The sequence below is a fragment of the Apostichopus japonicus genome, chromosome 8 (assembly GCF_037975245.1).
Source record: "Apostichopus japonicus isolate 1M-3 chromosome 8, ASM3797524v1, whole genome shotgun sequence".
In the NCBI taxonomy this organism is placed as follows: Eukaryota; Metazoa; Echinodermata; class Holothuroidea; order Aspidochirotida; family Stichopodidae; genus Apostichopus; species Apostichopus japonicus.
This window is the reverse complement of record NC_092568.1, coordinates 20,169,684-20,183,668: the sequence shown is the minus strand read 5'-3', so window position 1 is coordinate 20,183,668 and position 13,985 is coordinate 20,169,684. Positions and strand designations below refer to the sequence as shown.

At 36.2% G+C, this 13,985-nt stretch overlaps 1 protein-coding gene across 2 annotated transcripts; it reads left to right on the top strand.

Annotated features, from left to right (window-relative positions):
- The first annotated feature begins 718 nt into the window (after positions 1-718).
- On the top strand, positions 719-11,531 carry LOC139970964 (uncharacterized). 2 transcript variants are annotated; one of them, XM_071977058.1, is made up of 3 exons: positions 719-1,325; positions 2,029-2,901; positions 5,094-11,531. In XM_071977058.1, the coding sequence occupies exons 2-3, from the start codon at positions 2,038-2,040 to the stop codon at positions 5,205-5,207; spliced, it is 978 nt and encodes a 325-aa protein (XP_071833159.1). In that variant the 5' UTR covers positions 719-1,325; positions 2,029-2,037; the 3' UTR covers positions 5,208-11,531. The 2 variants fall into 2 exon arrangements, with proteins under 2 accessions (XP_071833159.1, XP_071833158.1); XM_071977057.1 differs by having other exon boundaries at positions 725-1,325; positions 2,032-2,901.
- The last annotated feature ends 2,454 nt before the right edge of the window (positions 11,532-13,985 follow it).

Here is a 13,985-nt window from a genome sequence, read left to right as displayed (position 1 = left end):
TAAAGCGTATAAATTGGCTTTAACTAATTGTCATTAAGGGCGTATTACCCAAGAATTATGATTGTACAGAATGCACCCCTGGCGCTTTGAGTCTGACAATTTTTTACACAATGTTACACAAAATAACCACTCTTTATTGGCAAGACAAACCACTTTAATTATATTTTCAGGTCCTCACACATGCGCATGTATTGTCAGACTTAGAATAGGTCCCATATGAGTGGTGGCTAAAGTGATGAAGGCACCAAAATAATGCTAGGTGGGTCTGCATCTGGTAATCGGGTGAATTCTGGTCGGAGCGTACTATGTAACCACCGTGTACCCAGTGTTCTCACTGTGGGTATAAACTCCGGTATCACTCAACAACTAGGTAACATGGGATGCGCTGCCATGGAATATGCTCCCTATTTCATTTCCCCAATATTAGGGAACGGGCACCGTCTTTGAAACATCATCTACAACTAAACAACAAATATGTACAGGCTTTGGCTCTAGCTATGAAGTGCCATGACTTCTTGAACTAGTTATAGGCCGCACCGTTATCCACAAACAGCTTGTGGTTTCAGTCTCAGACCAGGGAGTTGTTATGTTCCATAACAACTCCCTGGGTTAACACAGGAATCTTCTCTGAAATCTGTCATTATTACTTCATGTGGTAATTATCTTGTGACATTTAATTTCAGAAATCTGAAGGTCGATTGAAGACTGCAGAAATGCTGGAATGAAATCAAACGACTTGGCCAAGACTACTGTTTGAGTCGCCCAGAGCCGTATATACGGCTCTGGAGTTGCCCAGAGCCGTATATAAGTCCCGCCCTCTTCTCTAAAAAACCAGGGGTTCCCTATGAGGTCACTTGCATGTACCTAGTATTGCACGTAATGTAAACAATAATACGGAAGGCTCTTACGTAGAAATGTGTGTACTTGTATACGTAGAAGACGATAGGAAGACATAATGAAATTATTCCAGCTCTCGATAACATATCTTTGAACAAAGGATTGTGTACTTTGACAGCGAATTTTCTGCGTTACCCGAACGGAGGTTGAACGTTTCGTCTCTTACAGGAATTGCTGAAAGAAGAAGAAGAAAAATAAAAAGACATGACCCAAAACCATTGATGATTTCTGAATTTGTGTAAATGTACAGTATAGAGGGCTAGGCTCTGTATGTGCCTATAGAACTACTGTTGTATGGCGTTCGGTTGTACTTAGTATCTTATGTCGTTATCAGTAATGGGTAAAACACTGGAAAGCAACTTCACGTAACTGAATTACAACTTATATGGATCTTCTAGCCACATTGCCACAATTTCAGACGTCCTGCAGTAAGTCAATTTGCATTTTATTAATTGTTTCCTTAGTTAGTTCCTCACTTAAACCAGTCCGACTACAATTAACAGGCAAGGCCACCCTGGAAGTATTTCTCACAATAAGGGCCCACATTGATTGTCCTCAGCTAAGTTACAAATGTTCTTAAAAGAAAAGTATGTATGTTTGTTTTGATATCTAGTATCTTTGGGTTCAAAATTCGTGTATCAAAATTCAGGCTAGCTGACTGAAGTGTAAACTTTGTTGATAACATCCTTGAAGTTAACCTGAAGACCATATCATTGTGTAAACAAGGACTTGTACATAAACGTGCAAAGGTTGTTTTGTTAGGTATTGTGAAGAAGTATTTCAGTTTTGTTTAAAAGATCCCTGTAGTAAATGCACCCCGTCACACAACACCAGCACCTTCGTTCCAAGAACCTTGAATGATCCATTCAATACAGTTTTTTGGATTATTACGCATATCTGATCAGTTATGGCAGAAGAAATAAGCGTGAACAAATACCAATAATTTTGCTGCTCCACATATTGACATTATAAGCTGTACAGAACTGCTCTTTTATGAAGGCTAAAACAGCTACAACAACAGACTCTACTTCCAGGGGCTGCAAGTATTAAGCAAATCTGCCTTTAATCCTAATTAAATACATAGATCCTCTTATTTAAAGCTTTCCTATTTTGTTTTTGTTTTTCTGAAAGCAGGGAACGATGGAGACAGATAATAAAGCAAGAAGACTGAGAACTATGTCGGATCCAACAGACTTGTTTCAAATGGACAAAGAAGTGAAAAAGAGTGGTGGGATTTCACATTTTTTCCATATAAAGCTGCCATTTCTATCAGGGAAGCACCATCGCCACCACAATGGTCATTCTTTGTCAGATGATGAATTCTGCGACATCGAGACAGAGATGAAAAAGCCCGATAAACGTGAAAAACTGCATCACCATGGTCACAAGAAGGCTCATCAGAAGAAGCATAAAGATGTCCGGATTGAAGAAGAGGAAAAGAGAGAAGTGGTTGTCATGGTGAATGATGGTACCGACACGGAGACAGATCACAGAAAAGAGGTACAAGAAGAAGTTGAGGATGGAAAAGCCAAGGTTCAGAGCAAAACGAAGGAGATGGAGACAGAGCAAAATAATTCCACCGGTGGCTCAGGTGACGCTGTAAATCATGCGGCAGGTGATACGATTAATGTTAAGGAGGGTTCCACTTGCGAAAATAATCTATTAAGTGATGAAGAGGGAAGCCTTGATGCAACGGAATTGGAAGTCCTTCACGAACCACCTTTGTCTCCTCTACCGCCCCCGCCAAAGTCATGTCTTAAACACAAAACCTTCTTTCTCGATAAGGATGGAAGTTCCAGACCGCCCCCTCTACGGAAACGCTCCATCAGCATGCCCGAAGGTGATCCCAATATCATCTTCCGGTTGAACAGACACGTTCATTTCTCGCCCGATACGGTGGAGCCTACCTCGAGGAATTGCAAGTATAGAGAGTGGATTGAGAGACATTCAAGTCATGGCTGTGTGAAGTCAAACATCAGACACGAGAAGAGAATGCAACAATTGGTGAGTGATTGCACTGTAAATGCTGTTAGATCATTTGTTTTTCTCTTTGAATGGAGCTGTTTGCATTTTTGCTCTAGGCCTGGATCTCATTCAGTTCAACACAGTGTTTGTCACAATGTTCAGTAGAATTGGTATTGTACAATAGGATAAGGTTACCAGAAATTCCCCACTTTCCTGTACAGTCCATGCATATCATGGGCACTCCCCTGATAAAAGTTGTCCCAGGATTTGGGGCTCTGGATTTCATCATATGCTGTCACCGATAATTCCCAAGTTTGTAGAAAGGCCCAGAATAATTTAAACTTTGCAAAAAATTGCATTTGTTCACCATCCTTGAACCATAGCGCAACCAAACATTGGGACAATCTGATAGTGTAGACCCTACAAAGTGATGTGAACTTGGGAGTGTTTTGGAGTTTTCTGACAAAAGTATGGTCACAGTATATTACGGCCATCAATATTTCATAAATTGCTTCTACTAATGTTAAATCCTGGTCTCTGCCTGGATTTTCTCAGAGTTCAATCTTGATAAAATTTATGTTTATGTTACATGGCTGGGAAAGGGTCATTGCCCGCAACGGCTTTGGATAAGGAAGATCACCGACAGAGTAAATAAAAGCCAATAAAATCGTGTAAATTAATCAAAATATAGTTTAATAAAATTCTTCAAATTAACGAAACAATAAAATGATACAACCTTGAATAAACCGTGGAAGGCCGGTCAACGTAGGCCTACTTATATTCTTAAATGCAGTTTCCCCAGAACACATGTCCATCCCATCGCACGCCCTAAATGATTCTCCCTGCTCAAATCAAAACTAGAGAATGACACGCAACTCTTGATGCGTGCCCTAAATCTAACGACTACCCAATCACAGTGCATTCCCTCACACACATTAACTCTCAGCCCAGATTAGTCCTAATCTAATATTAACCAACACTCATTCATCAGCAGGCGCGAGAGCGATCAGTACAGGCAAGTTAACTTAAACCTAGCCTAGGCCTAGTGTTAATTTTATACAGCATAGGCCCATCCTGTTACATCTACATTAGAGATTTGATAATTTCTAGCTATTGGTGGCCATTTTATAGCTCAGAGTGGATTAACATCTAATGATCCAAGTAGCTCTAGATGCTATACTAAAGCATAGCTTTGTTATTGAATATAGAATTTCACTATTAGTTACGCAATTCTTGCATTCAACTTTTTCTTTTCATTTAATGAACAAAATCACCAACATTTAAAGAGGCTAGTACACCAACTGTAAAAGTCATATAAATTACCAGTTTATGTAATTATAGAGTATAGTACTTAGGTCAGGATACTTGTAAAAACCTACAGCATCCGAGGCAAATTTTGCTTAGAACCGGTTTTACCGGTTAATGCCGGTGCCTTTCAATCATAAGGTCCCGAGTTTGAGTCACTCCAAGATTAATGTATGTCGTCCAGTTTACACAGTTGCTGACAATTGACAATTCATAATCATGGACGTTAAAATGTGAATGTAAGAGACTGACTTCGGTCAGCTTGCGGCTTTGATAAGCCAATGGCGGCTTCTTCGCGAGTTCCCTGCATGAAGGAGGATCTAAAATACAAACATTCATACTTTCTGGGCAAATTGTGTAGACACATGAATATATCTGAATTTGAAATGATAAATGACTTGCAGTTTAGTGTATGTTAGGTTGAGGTGAAAAAGCCCTCACAACCACCATGAGACTCGTTTGCTCACAGGCGCGATAACTTGTTTGTCTTTCTCTGTTTTGTTTATTTATTTTGTATGATAGCTCACAAGACTCACAGTAACTCCTAACTGTTAAACATTAACGATTGATCACATTCCATTCAAAGGCTTTTAAATAGTCTATGGTTCAGACTTTTTGCCTTAAAGATTAAAAACTGTGATTGAAACATTTATCAGACCTTGATATTAGATAAATTCAATAGTATATACTGTACTTTAGGTACAGGTACTGATTAACGTATTGTTCGTCGTGTGCGTGCAGTATAGTCCGTCGTTGATTATGTAAATCATTCTCATTAAATCCCGATATCAAGATCATATTGACTATCTTGAAAACTATGTAGTACTGTGCAGGTGTCTCCTGATCTTACACTTAACTATAATTTGCTTTGTCACATTAATACTCTTCTTTCTCTTTCTTTTCTTTCTTTTGTTTTGCTCTGACAGAGACAAATTCATTCCTTGGATATCAATGATTACCTCTCCAGGGGCCACAGACGATACAACAATACAATGGTGGCGTCTCCTATGCCAACTTTGGGATGTGATATCTTCATGTGATCATGCCAACCATGTGATGTTATTTTTATAATCATGCAAACGACAGTTCTGGGGATGTGATATGTGTGTGGTACTTACTGTGGGATGTTATATATTCATAAGATGTCTGGGATATGATGCCAGCCAACCTTGGGATGGGACATGTTTGTGATTCCAATCTTGGGATTTGATAAATCCATGCATGTGGGATGTGATGCACGAACCTTGGGATGGGACATGTTAGTGATTCCAATCTTGGGATTTGATAAATCCATGCATGTGGGATGTGATGCGCGAACCTTGGGATGGGACATGTTAGTGATTCCAATCTTGGGATTTGATAAATCCATGCATGTGGGATGTGATGCACGAACCTTGGGATGGGACATGTTAGTGATTCCAATCTTGGGATTTGATAAATCCATGCATGTGGGATATGATGCCAGCCAACCTTGGGATGGGACATGTTTGTGATTCCAATCTTGGGATTTGATAAATCCATGCATGTGGGATGTGATGCACGAACCTTGGGATGGGACATGTTAGTGATTCCAATCTTGGGATTTGATAAATCCATGCATGTGGGATGTGATGCGCGAACCTTGGGATGGGACATGTTAGTGATTCCAATCTTGGGATTTGATAAATCCATGCATGTGGGATGTGATGTGCGAACCTTGGGATAGGACATGTCTGTGATTCCAATCTTGGGATTAGATAAATCCATGCATGTGGGATGTGATGCGCGAACGGGCCGCGAACCTTGGGATGGGACATGTTAGTGATTCCAATCTTGGGATTTGATAAATCCATTCATGTGATGTCAACTGTGGGAATGTGATTTATATGTGATGCTCACCTTGGGATGTGACATGTCCATGTGATGCTCACCTTGGGAATGTTAAAGTCTCATGTGATGCCACGACCTTGTGATGTTACTATGATCACGCATGCAATGACAATCTTCTGTATGTTCATGTGGTCCTTAGTACAGTACAGTGGGATGTCATATACAGTATTCATGAGATGTCTTAATCTGGGATGGGATGCCGAAACTTGCGATAGGATATCATTGTTTGTGAATCCAATCCAATGTGGTCTATCCATGCATGTGTTGTCGACCGTTGGAATGTCATATTCATATATGAAGAAGCCATCCTTGATTGGTAATCTTGGGATGAACATGCATTTCAGCTACAGTAGAGGCATTTGTAGAATTACCAGAGCCCTACTATGTATACACTAAGTGTCCACCCACCTCCTTTACCTTTGTATTTCATACCATACATATACATATAGGTAAATGCAACATTGGTGGTGGCTAGCTGGAGCAATGTTCCTCTTCATTCCTTACAGCAACTCTCAATTTCCAATTTTGGACGGAATATGTAAAAAGCTCATGAAGCCATTGTCTGTGTTTGTTTAATAATGCTGCAAAGCATTTTATATACAGTATGTCTAACCTATACATGTATAAAAATCCTCTGAATCCATATATATATATACATAATTATAGATATACACAGTAAGTTGGCATTATTTTAGGCCTGCAAAGTACAGAAATCTTGTAGTATAATAATTACTGTATGGTACAACTTTGCTTTCGTATACATGTGAAAGTAGCGTGGCATTGACTAGTAAGGTTAGTATGATACTAGTTGACTAGTATTGACTAGTATTGTTCCAGGAGACTGGTGTTGACTAGTATTGTACTAGTTGAATAGAACTGGCTGGTATTGTTAGTATTGTACTAGTTGACTAGTATTGACTAGTATTGACTAAAATTGTTAGTATTGGACTAGTATTGACTAAAATTGTTAGTATTGGACTAGTATTGACAAAAATTGTTAGTATCGTACTAGCTGACTAGTACTGACTAGTATGGTTAGGATTGTACTAATTGACTAGTATTGACTAGTATTGACTAAACTTGTTAGTATTGTACTAGCTGACTAGTACTGACTAGTATGGTTAGGATTGTACTAGTTGACTAGTATTGACTAAACTTGTTAGTATTGTACTAGCTGACTAGTTTTGATTAGTATTGTACTAGTTGACTACTTTTGATTAGTACTGTACTAGTTAACTAGTACTGAATAGTACTAGTTGACTAGTATAGTAGACTAGATTGAGTTATTTCATATTTGTGTCACTTATCAGTCAGATATTAAACTATGAGAGGCAGGAAATAGCAATGTATCGTATACATGCTTGTCATAAACAACAACCATTGGTTTGGTGCATGCAGTATGATGATGCCAAAGCCCTATCTTATTATTTCTGTCTTCTTTTAGCAGTGTGAAATTTTCCGTAGATATTTGGACACGTAGTGCATGGATTATCGGAACTGTATTTGGAAGAGATTTACGATTAGTGAAAGCTACAGTAACAAAGAATTATGTCTCATTCTGTAACGTAAAGGAATAAATTGTTCCGTCAAACTTTGAGGAAAAGTGCTTATGGAGAGAACTTGTTCCACATTGTTTGGGTGCTAACTTGGTTTCTAATACTTATGGCCTTGGAAGCTCCATTATAACAATATATATATATTGTCACTGAACAACCCTCTTAATTCTGCAAATGAAGAGTGTTTGCTTTACTGGGCTTCAATAATGATAATGCATTCTGAATATATCTACAGTTTGGTGATTAATCATCTTTGCGTGTCTGGTATGTATACCACTGGAAGATTCATTCTGAATATACAGTAGGTCAGCCTGTATCCATGCATGGACATAATGTTAACTATTGGAACTATTGTGCTTTGTTTCCATTCACAAAGCAACAAGAATCTTAAGTTAAGCAAGCCTAATTCAGTAAATAGGTAGTGTAGTTGGTATGATGACTCAAAGAATGACACAAGGTTTATGTTTTTTGGCACATGTGAAAAACAAGAAAGAAAAAAAAAACCTCCAATATTTTTTTATTTTTATTATTGAATTTGTGTGTGTATTCGTGAGGTAGCTGGGGTCTATTATTAAAACTCTGTGGCACTAATACTTTAGAAAAAATTAATAACACCCTTTTCAAACAAAAACATTGTGCGTTTTAGTGCTCTCTAAATATTACATAAAAAATATAGTATAAGATTAATAGTTCTTAAATACTTTCAAGTTAAATTATGAATTATTTCATGACGTCTGCATCAGGTTTTATAACTTTTCAGCATGTACGTAGTGTTCATCAATTAACCTTTGAAATTGTCTGAACTTGGGATTTTTTAACGTATTAGTCTACTAACGCTAACATTAAATGAAAGACCATATAAGCTTTTAACACAAAGCAAGACTTTTCTTTACATAGTGAATTGTGAGTATCGTTATACCCTCATAAGTATTCAGCCTTATTGCAGCAAACTCCTCTGTCTGTCTTCCAGGTTTAAGTACCCTCTTTTATTTCCGGTGGACTCTACGTCCACGTCTGAGCTATGGCTGGGGATTTCAATGCAGCAAATGATAGTGTTTTCTGTATCTTGAACTCTGTCCTGGTATGAAAGGTCTACAGTATGTATAGACTGTGTACTTACTAGTTCATATCGCTTGTGTGAATTGTGTGATCCAAAGAAGGAATCGCTGTATTATATTCTTTAATATGTCGCTTAAATCTCTTCTAAATTTCCAACTTCTGTTTTTTGCTTCTTATTTTGTTTCTCTTGTTTCTTTCCTTCATTGTTTAGTTTCTCCGGAATAAAACCTGAACTTTGAATCGGGTCGATATTAATTGTTTATAATAGCTTATCGATTTGGTTGGCAAGTTTTCCAAAACCTGCCGAGTCCAGTTACTCAAACTACTGTTATGACTTATGTAGCTGACTGTCATGTATGTACTGTTATGTAGCTGTCACAAAAAAGCGAAGGTTAATGAGACAGTCATTATGTAAGTCACCAATAAAGGAATATTAATGAGTGAGTAATTATGTAAGTAAATCAAGATTTTGTCGGTAACATATTTTTGAAAATAATATTTTGAAAGGAATTTGAAAATGTGACTAGTTTCTGTTTTTAAATAAAAACGATGATAAATTAAGTTTTATTATGGCCTGCACTGTTACAGGACTTTGGATTTCAGACAGACGTTTTGACCAGTTAAATTGACCAAAATCAACTTGAATGGTTACTTTAAAGACATAGAAATGTTTAATGCAGCAAGACGTGTCAAGGACATTTATTCCATTAATTTACAATGCAGAATATATGTTCACATGGTAACACACTGAAGAAATGATTTCAGAGTCTTCCTAAGACAAACTGTAGTTAACTTCTGATTGCTTTCAATTTAAATTTTCCCCATTTAAACTATCTAAAAAATCTGAGGTATTTGTAAATAAAAACACTTGATATAATATTGGTAAATTAAGTATAAAAAATTGGTAAGTTTTTATCAATGTCATCTGTAAAACCTACGATTTAGGTAAAAGCTACAATATAAATTGCTTCTTAATTTGTATCACTCATTTTTCATTTATTATTTCTTTTAGTTAACTGATTGTAAAAAGGAGATTTCTATGTGTTCTACTATTCCCATTTCACTTCTGTAATACCTGCAATAAGTTTTCTGTAAACTTTTCCTTTCCATTCACTCCCCCCTTTTTTTTTTGCTCATTATCTAAAAGTTCTAATAAATTTTTGCTTATTATTCATTGTATGCCTATTTATTAAATATTCATTAAAGATTATAATAGCCTTGCAGAACGATCATTTCACAGTGTAATATTCATCTTGTGAAACTGTCCGAACTATTTTTTATCAATTTTCATAAATTTATTTGATCCTTGTTCAAAAGAAAATGTGGGATAAACTGTTTAGTGAGTGTTGTGTGATATTGTTGTGTAGAATCCAATGGGAGATATCTGAAGAAAATGTGGGATCAATTGTCTAGTGAGTGTTGTGTGATATTGTTGTGTAGATATCCGATGGGAGATATCTGAAGCTCATATAAGTCTAAGATCTAAGTTAGTTAAAAAGAATGTCATATTACATCTTTAATGTGAGAAGAATTACATATTGCTGCAGAGGAGTCAGCCTCCAGAAATGATCCTGCTAGGACTGGAAATATCAGGCCTTTCTAACTTTTATATATTTACCAACACAGGCTGTTTTAGCTTTTTTTGTTGTTGTTTATGCAGCTGATTGGTATAAACAGTCTTGTCTCTTTAGGAATTCTGTATTTACATTATCCTTGTATATAACCTATTATATTCATCCATATTTTCCAGCCATATATAGACCTGAATTATAGACTGCTCTGTAAAAGAATAATAAAGTTTTTTTCTCTATCAAAAAAGATCTGTTCAAAAGAAACATGATTTAGTCAAATGGTTTTATGACATTTACAGTATTCTAGATACTGGAATCTTGTTAACCAATTTTATTAGCTAATATTATAATGACCTTCTGTGTCCTGTTTACGTTAGCACGTCAAGCTTTTGTGTGTTAGAGTCTGATATTACATATTAATGCAGACATAACCACACTCTGCCGTAAAGCAAGTTGTTTGTTTTGTTCACATTCCAATCCATTCTTTACAAATTGAATGTGAGGCTAGAATCATTTCAGATGACAGTCTTGTTTTATCATGTGAGGATTGTACAAATTCATTAAAATAATTGACAATCAAGTTTCAGGTCAATGAGTTATTGTTTTTATAGTCGAGTGAAAACAGACGGGTCAAATTAGTTTCTTTTAAGAAATATATTTATAGCTTCTTCCAGATTCAATGTGAACGATATCATTTTAAAAGGCATGAATACCACTTTTGATGCTTCAAGGGTTTTTGACATTGAGTGTCAGTGTAAAATTAGTACCAATTTAAAGACTTTTCTTCAAATGTATTTGCAGGAGGTGGTGGGCAGGGGAGGGGAGGGGGGTGGTATCAGGTTAGACAAATAGTTTGCTATTAAATTATGTACATATTTTTACAGTTTTAAAATCTTACAAAGTTCTTGTCACTTTGTATTACAGAATAATTGTTAATTATTATTTGATGCTGTTTGAATTAATTTGGAATTTTACTGTTATTTTATAAAATTCTAATTCAAGTTTAATCAGAAATGTTGCATTAATAATATTCTTTCTGTATGACTGCCTATATTTGTTACATCTCATTAAATAAGCACTAATCTTTTTTTTCTTTTTTTTTAAATAATTTTTTATCAATCCTCAGATGATTAAATGGATTAGTTAATGCATAAATATAAAGCCGTTTAAGAACTATAAACTCTATCTTCTATCATTTCTTGTTGTATTTTTGTATACTGCAAAGTCTTGGATTGTTGTCATTATACTATTTCTGTATGATTACTTTATTGTAGTGCAATCAGCTTTGAATATAATTCATCACAGGTGACCAATGATGTTATTTCTTCATTAATTATCATATTCAATGCATACGGACTCAATTTAACAAAAGGGATCAGCAACTTAGGTATGATAAGTTGGTTCATTCAATTAAACTGATAAAGTCAGTTGAATTAATTTGCATATATTTGAATATAGATTTTTCTAAAAGAAGAAGATAAAGGAGGGGGGGGGGGGTAAAACCCAGTTAAATATTGTGTAAGGTAATGCTACATGTATTAAAGGGATGAATAATACTGATGCAAAATTTATTTTAGAAATGCTAAAATGGCCGGTTTCATATATCTGATATTTAAAGCATTTCTTTTACAGTTTTGGAATATCTTAAACTATGCATGCCCTTATTCATAAGTTTGTGATAATCTTTGCATTGATAGGGTTTCTCCTTTTGACACATTAACTGAGGAAGGCAGTATTTATTGAATTATGGTTAACTTCGTGCTCCCTTCAGGCATGCATCTTGCCAAATAGCTATTAAACAGCTGCTGCCACGAGACTTTGTTTTGTGACTGAAAGAAAACCATAATTTATATCTTGAGAGGAATTGATTTAAAAGCATTCTTTGGAAAAAAAAATTGAGGAAAACGTTAACACCTTGAGTGTACTAATTGAAATTTTGTTGAAAGAAAAGAAGTTGAGAAGTAATGCTATGCATTATTATAGTAACACATACCTTGTCTTAATAATGATTCCAACTACATTTATTCTTTAAATGAGTATGATAATTTTTTTTTTTTTATAAATAACAATTTCAGAATTTCATATTCCTGAGAACAGTCCTTAAATTCCCCCTGTGACTTAACAGCATGCAGTGTCAAAGGTTGATATCATATGATGGAGTCATAAATGGTTTAAAGGCATTGAAGACTCGCCCCAAACCGCGTACAGCCATCTGAAAAAGTTAACTTTCCGTTGCTTGCAAGTGACGTTTTGTTCATGTGGTTACAAAATGCAGACAGTAATGAAACGTGATACCTTGTTATCTTTAGCTGGACCTGAGATGTCCATGCTGCTATGTACACTGTGCTGTGGGTATTGACCACAGCTGTATGTACTGACTGTACACTAGTGTCTAATTACCAATGGTATAGCAAGCTGTGTGTGTATTTTCTGGGATCGATGGTGGTGTCTAACACTTCTGTTACACCTCATTCAAAACTAGGTCAGATTACCGGCATTTGACGTTTCTTTTTGTATGAGTCTTCACACCCTTTAAGATCATGGAAAACATAATTCCGTGTCAGAAAACCAAAATTTCATAGAAAAAAGCAATAGCTAAAACCTATATATATTTACTACTATTTGGAATCTGTACTCCACCATCAATTGGGCAATAAAATCTAATAATCATTTTCAACGACGCTTAATAGCATCACTATAGCACGGTCTCCAGGTTACAATACCGAGTGCCATTATCTGGTCAACACACAGTACTGTAGTTAGATCAAGCATACGACCTAGATGCATACTAAGACCGACCCTCACATTTCCAACTACGGTCGCTCCACACACCATCTATAATAACATCCTCATTCAAAGTACTTCACTGCATCATACTTCCAATATACAAAGCGCACTTAGCCGCTGATTAGCATTTGAATTAACCCAGTTACCTCATTGAACTATCGGTTATTCGAGTGTCAAGTATCTGCATATGTACACGTCGCATATGTACAGTAGCACAGTGCAGTACTAGGACAATAATACCTCTATTTGCACTGCTCACAACCCCCTAGCATGTTAATAGTCCTTTCTCCTCTTCTGCTGTATTAGACAGGTTTTTTTAAGTTTCCAGACTGCACAACCTGGTTTTGTGTTATGTATTAGTATATGAACTAGCGCATACTTGGCACAGTATTCTGTTAAGTTATAAGTTCATTCTATAACTGGGTATTGGGAGGGGCAGAGGGTGAGTCGTGGTGGGTGGGTTGATGATAACATGTTTTGCTGGATGATATGAAGAAGATCCTCTCCTAAAGCTCATTACCTCTTTCTTTGGGGTGCAACAAGTTGGGACAGGTGGGTAAGCATATTATATTAAATTTGTTATAGATATGTTTTGCAACTTACTGCTGTGTCCAGAAACAAATAACAGAGCTGATGTGGTTTATAACTACAACTTTGGAAGTTTATTGTATAGTCTCTGCTCCAGCCTGTGTTGCACTAATATGAAGAAATAACATTAGTTAAGATGAAATTTCTACGATTGGAACTTTGATAATTGTTGCTGATTTATTGGCCCCCCCCCCAATATACTTGTGTGCACCTAGTCATTTTAACATAATTCAATTAACTTATTTCCCATTCTCCATTTCATCTAAGACAAGAAGGGCAAGGGTTCTGAGAGGGGGTTACATCAGCAATCAATCGCTTCATCAGGTGGAAACACAAAGGCAACACGATGACATTTTACTAGATTTCTTAAATACCAGACACGAAACAA

Excerpts from the sequence above, each read along its gene's own strand:
- LOC139970964 (XM_071977058.1), top strand. The coding sequence starts at position 2,038 with ATGGAGACAGATAATAAAGCAAGAAGACTGAGAACTATGTCGGATCCA. Across the intron at positions 2,902-5,093 it reads AGAAGAGAATGCAACAATTG|AGACAAATTCATTCCTTGGA; the intron begins GTGAGTGATTGC and ends TTGCTCTGACAG.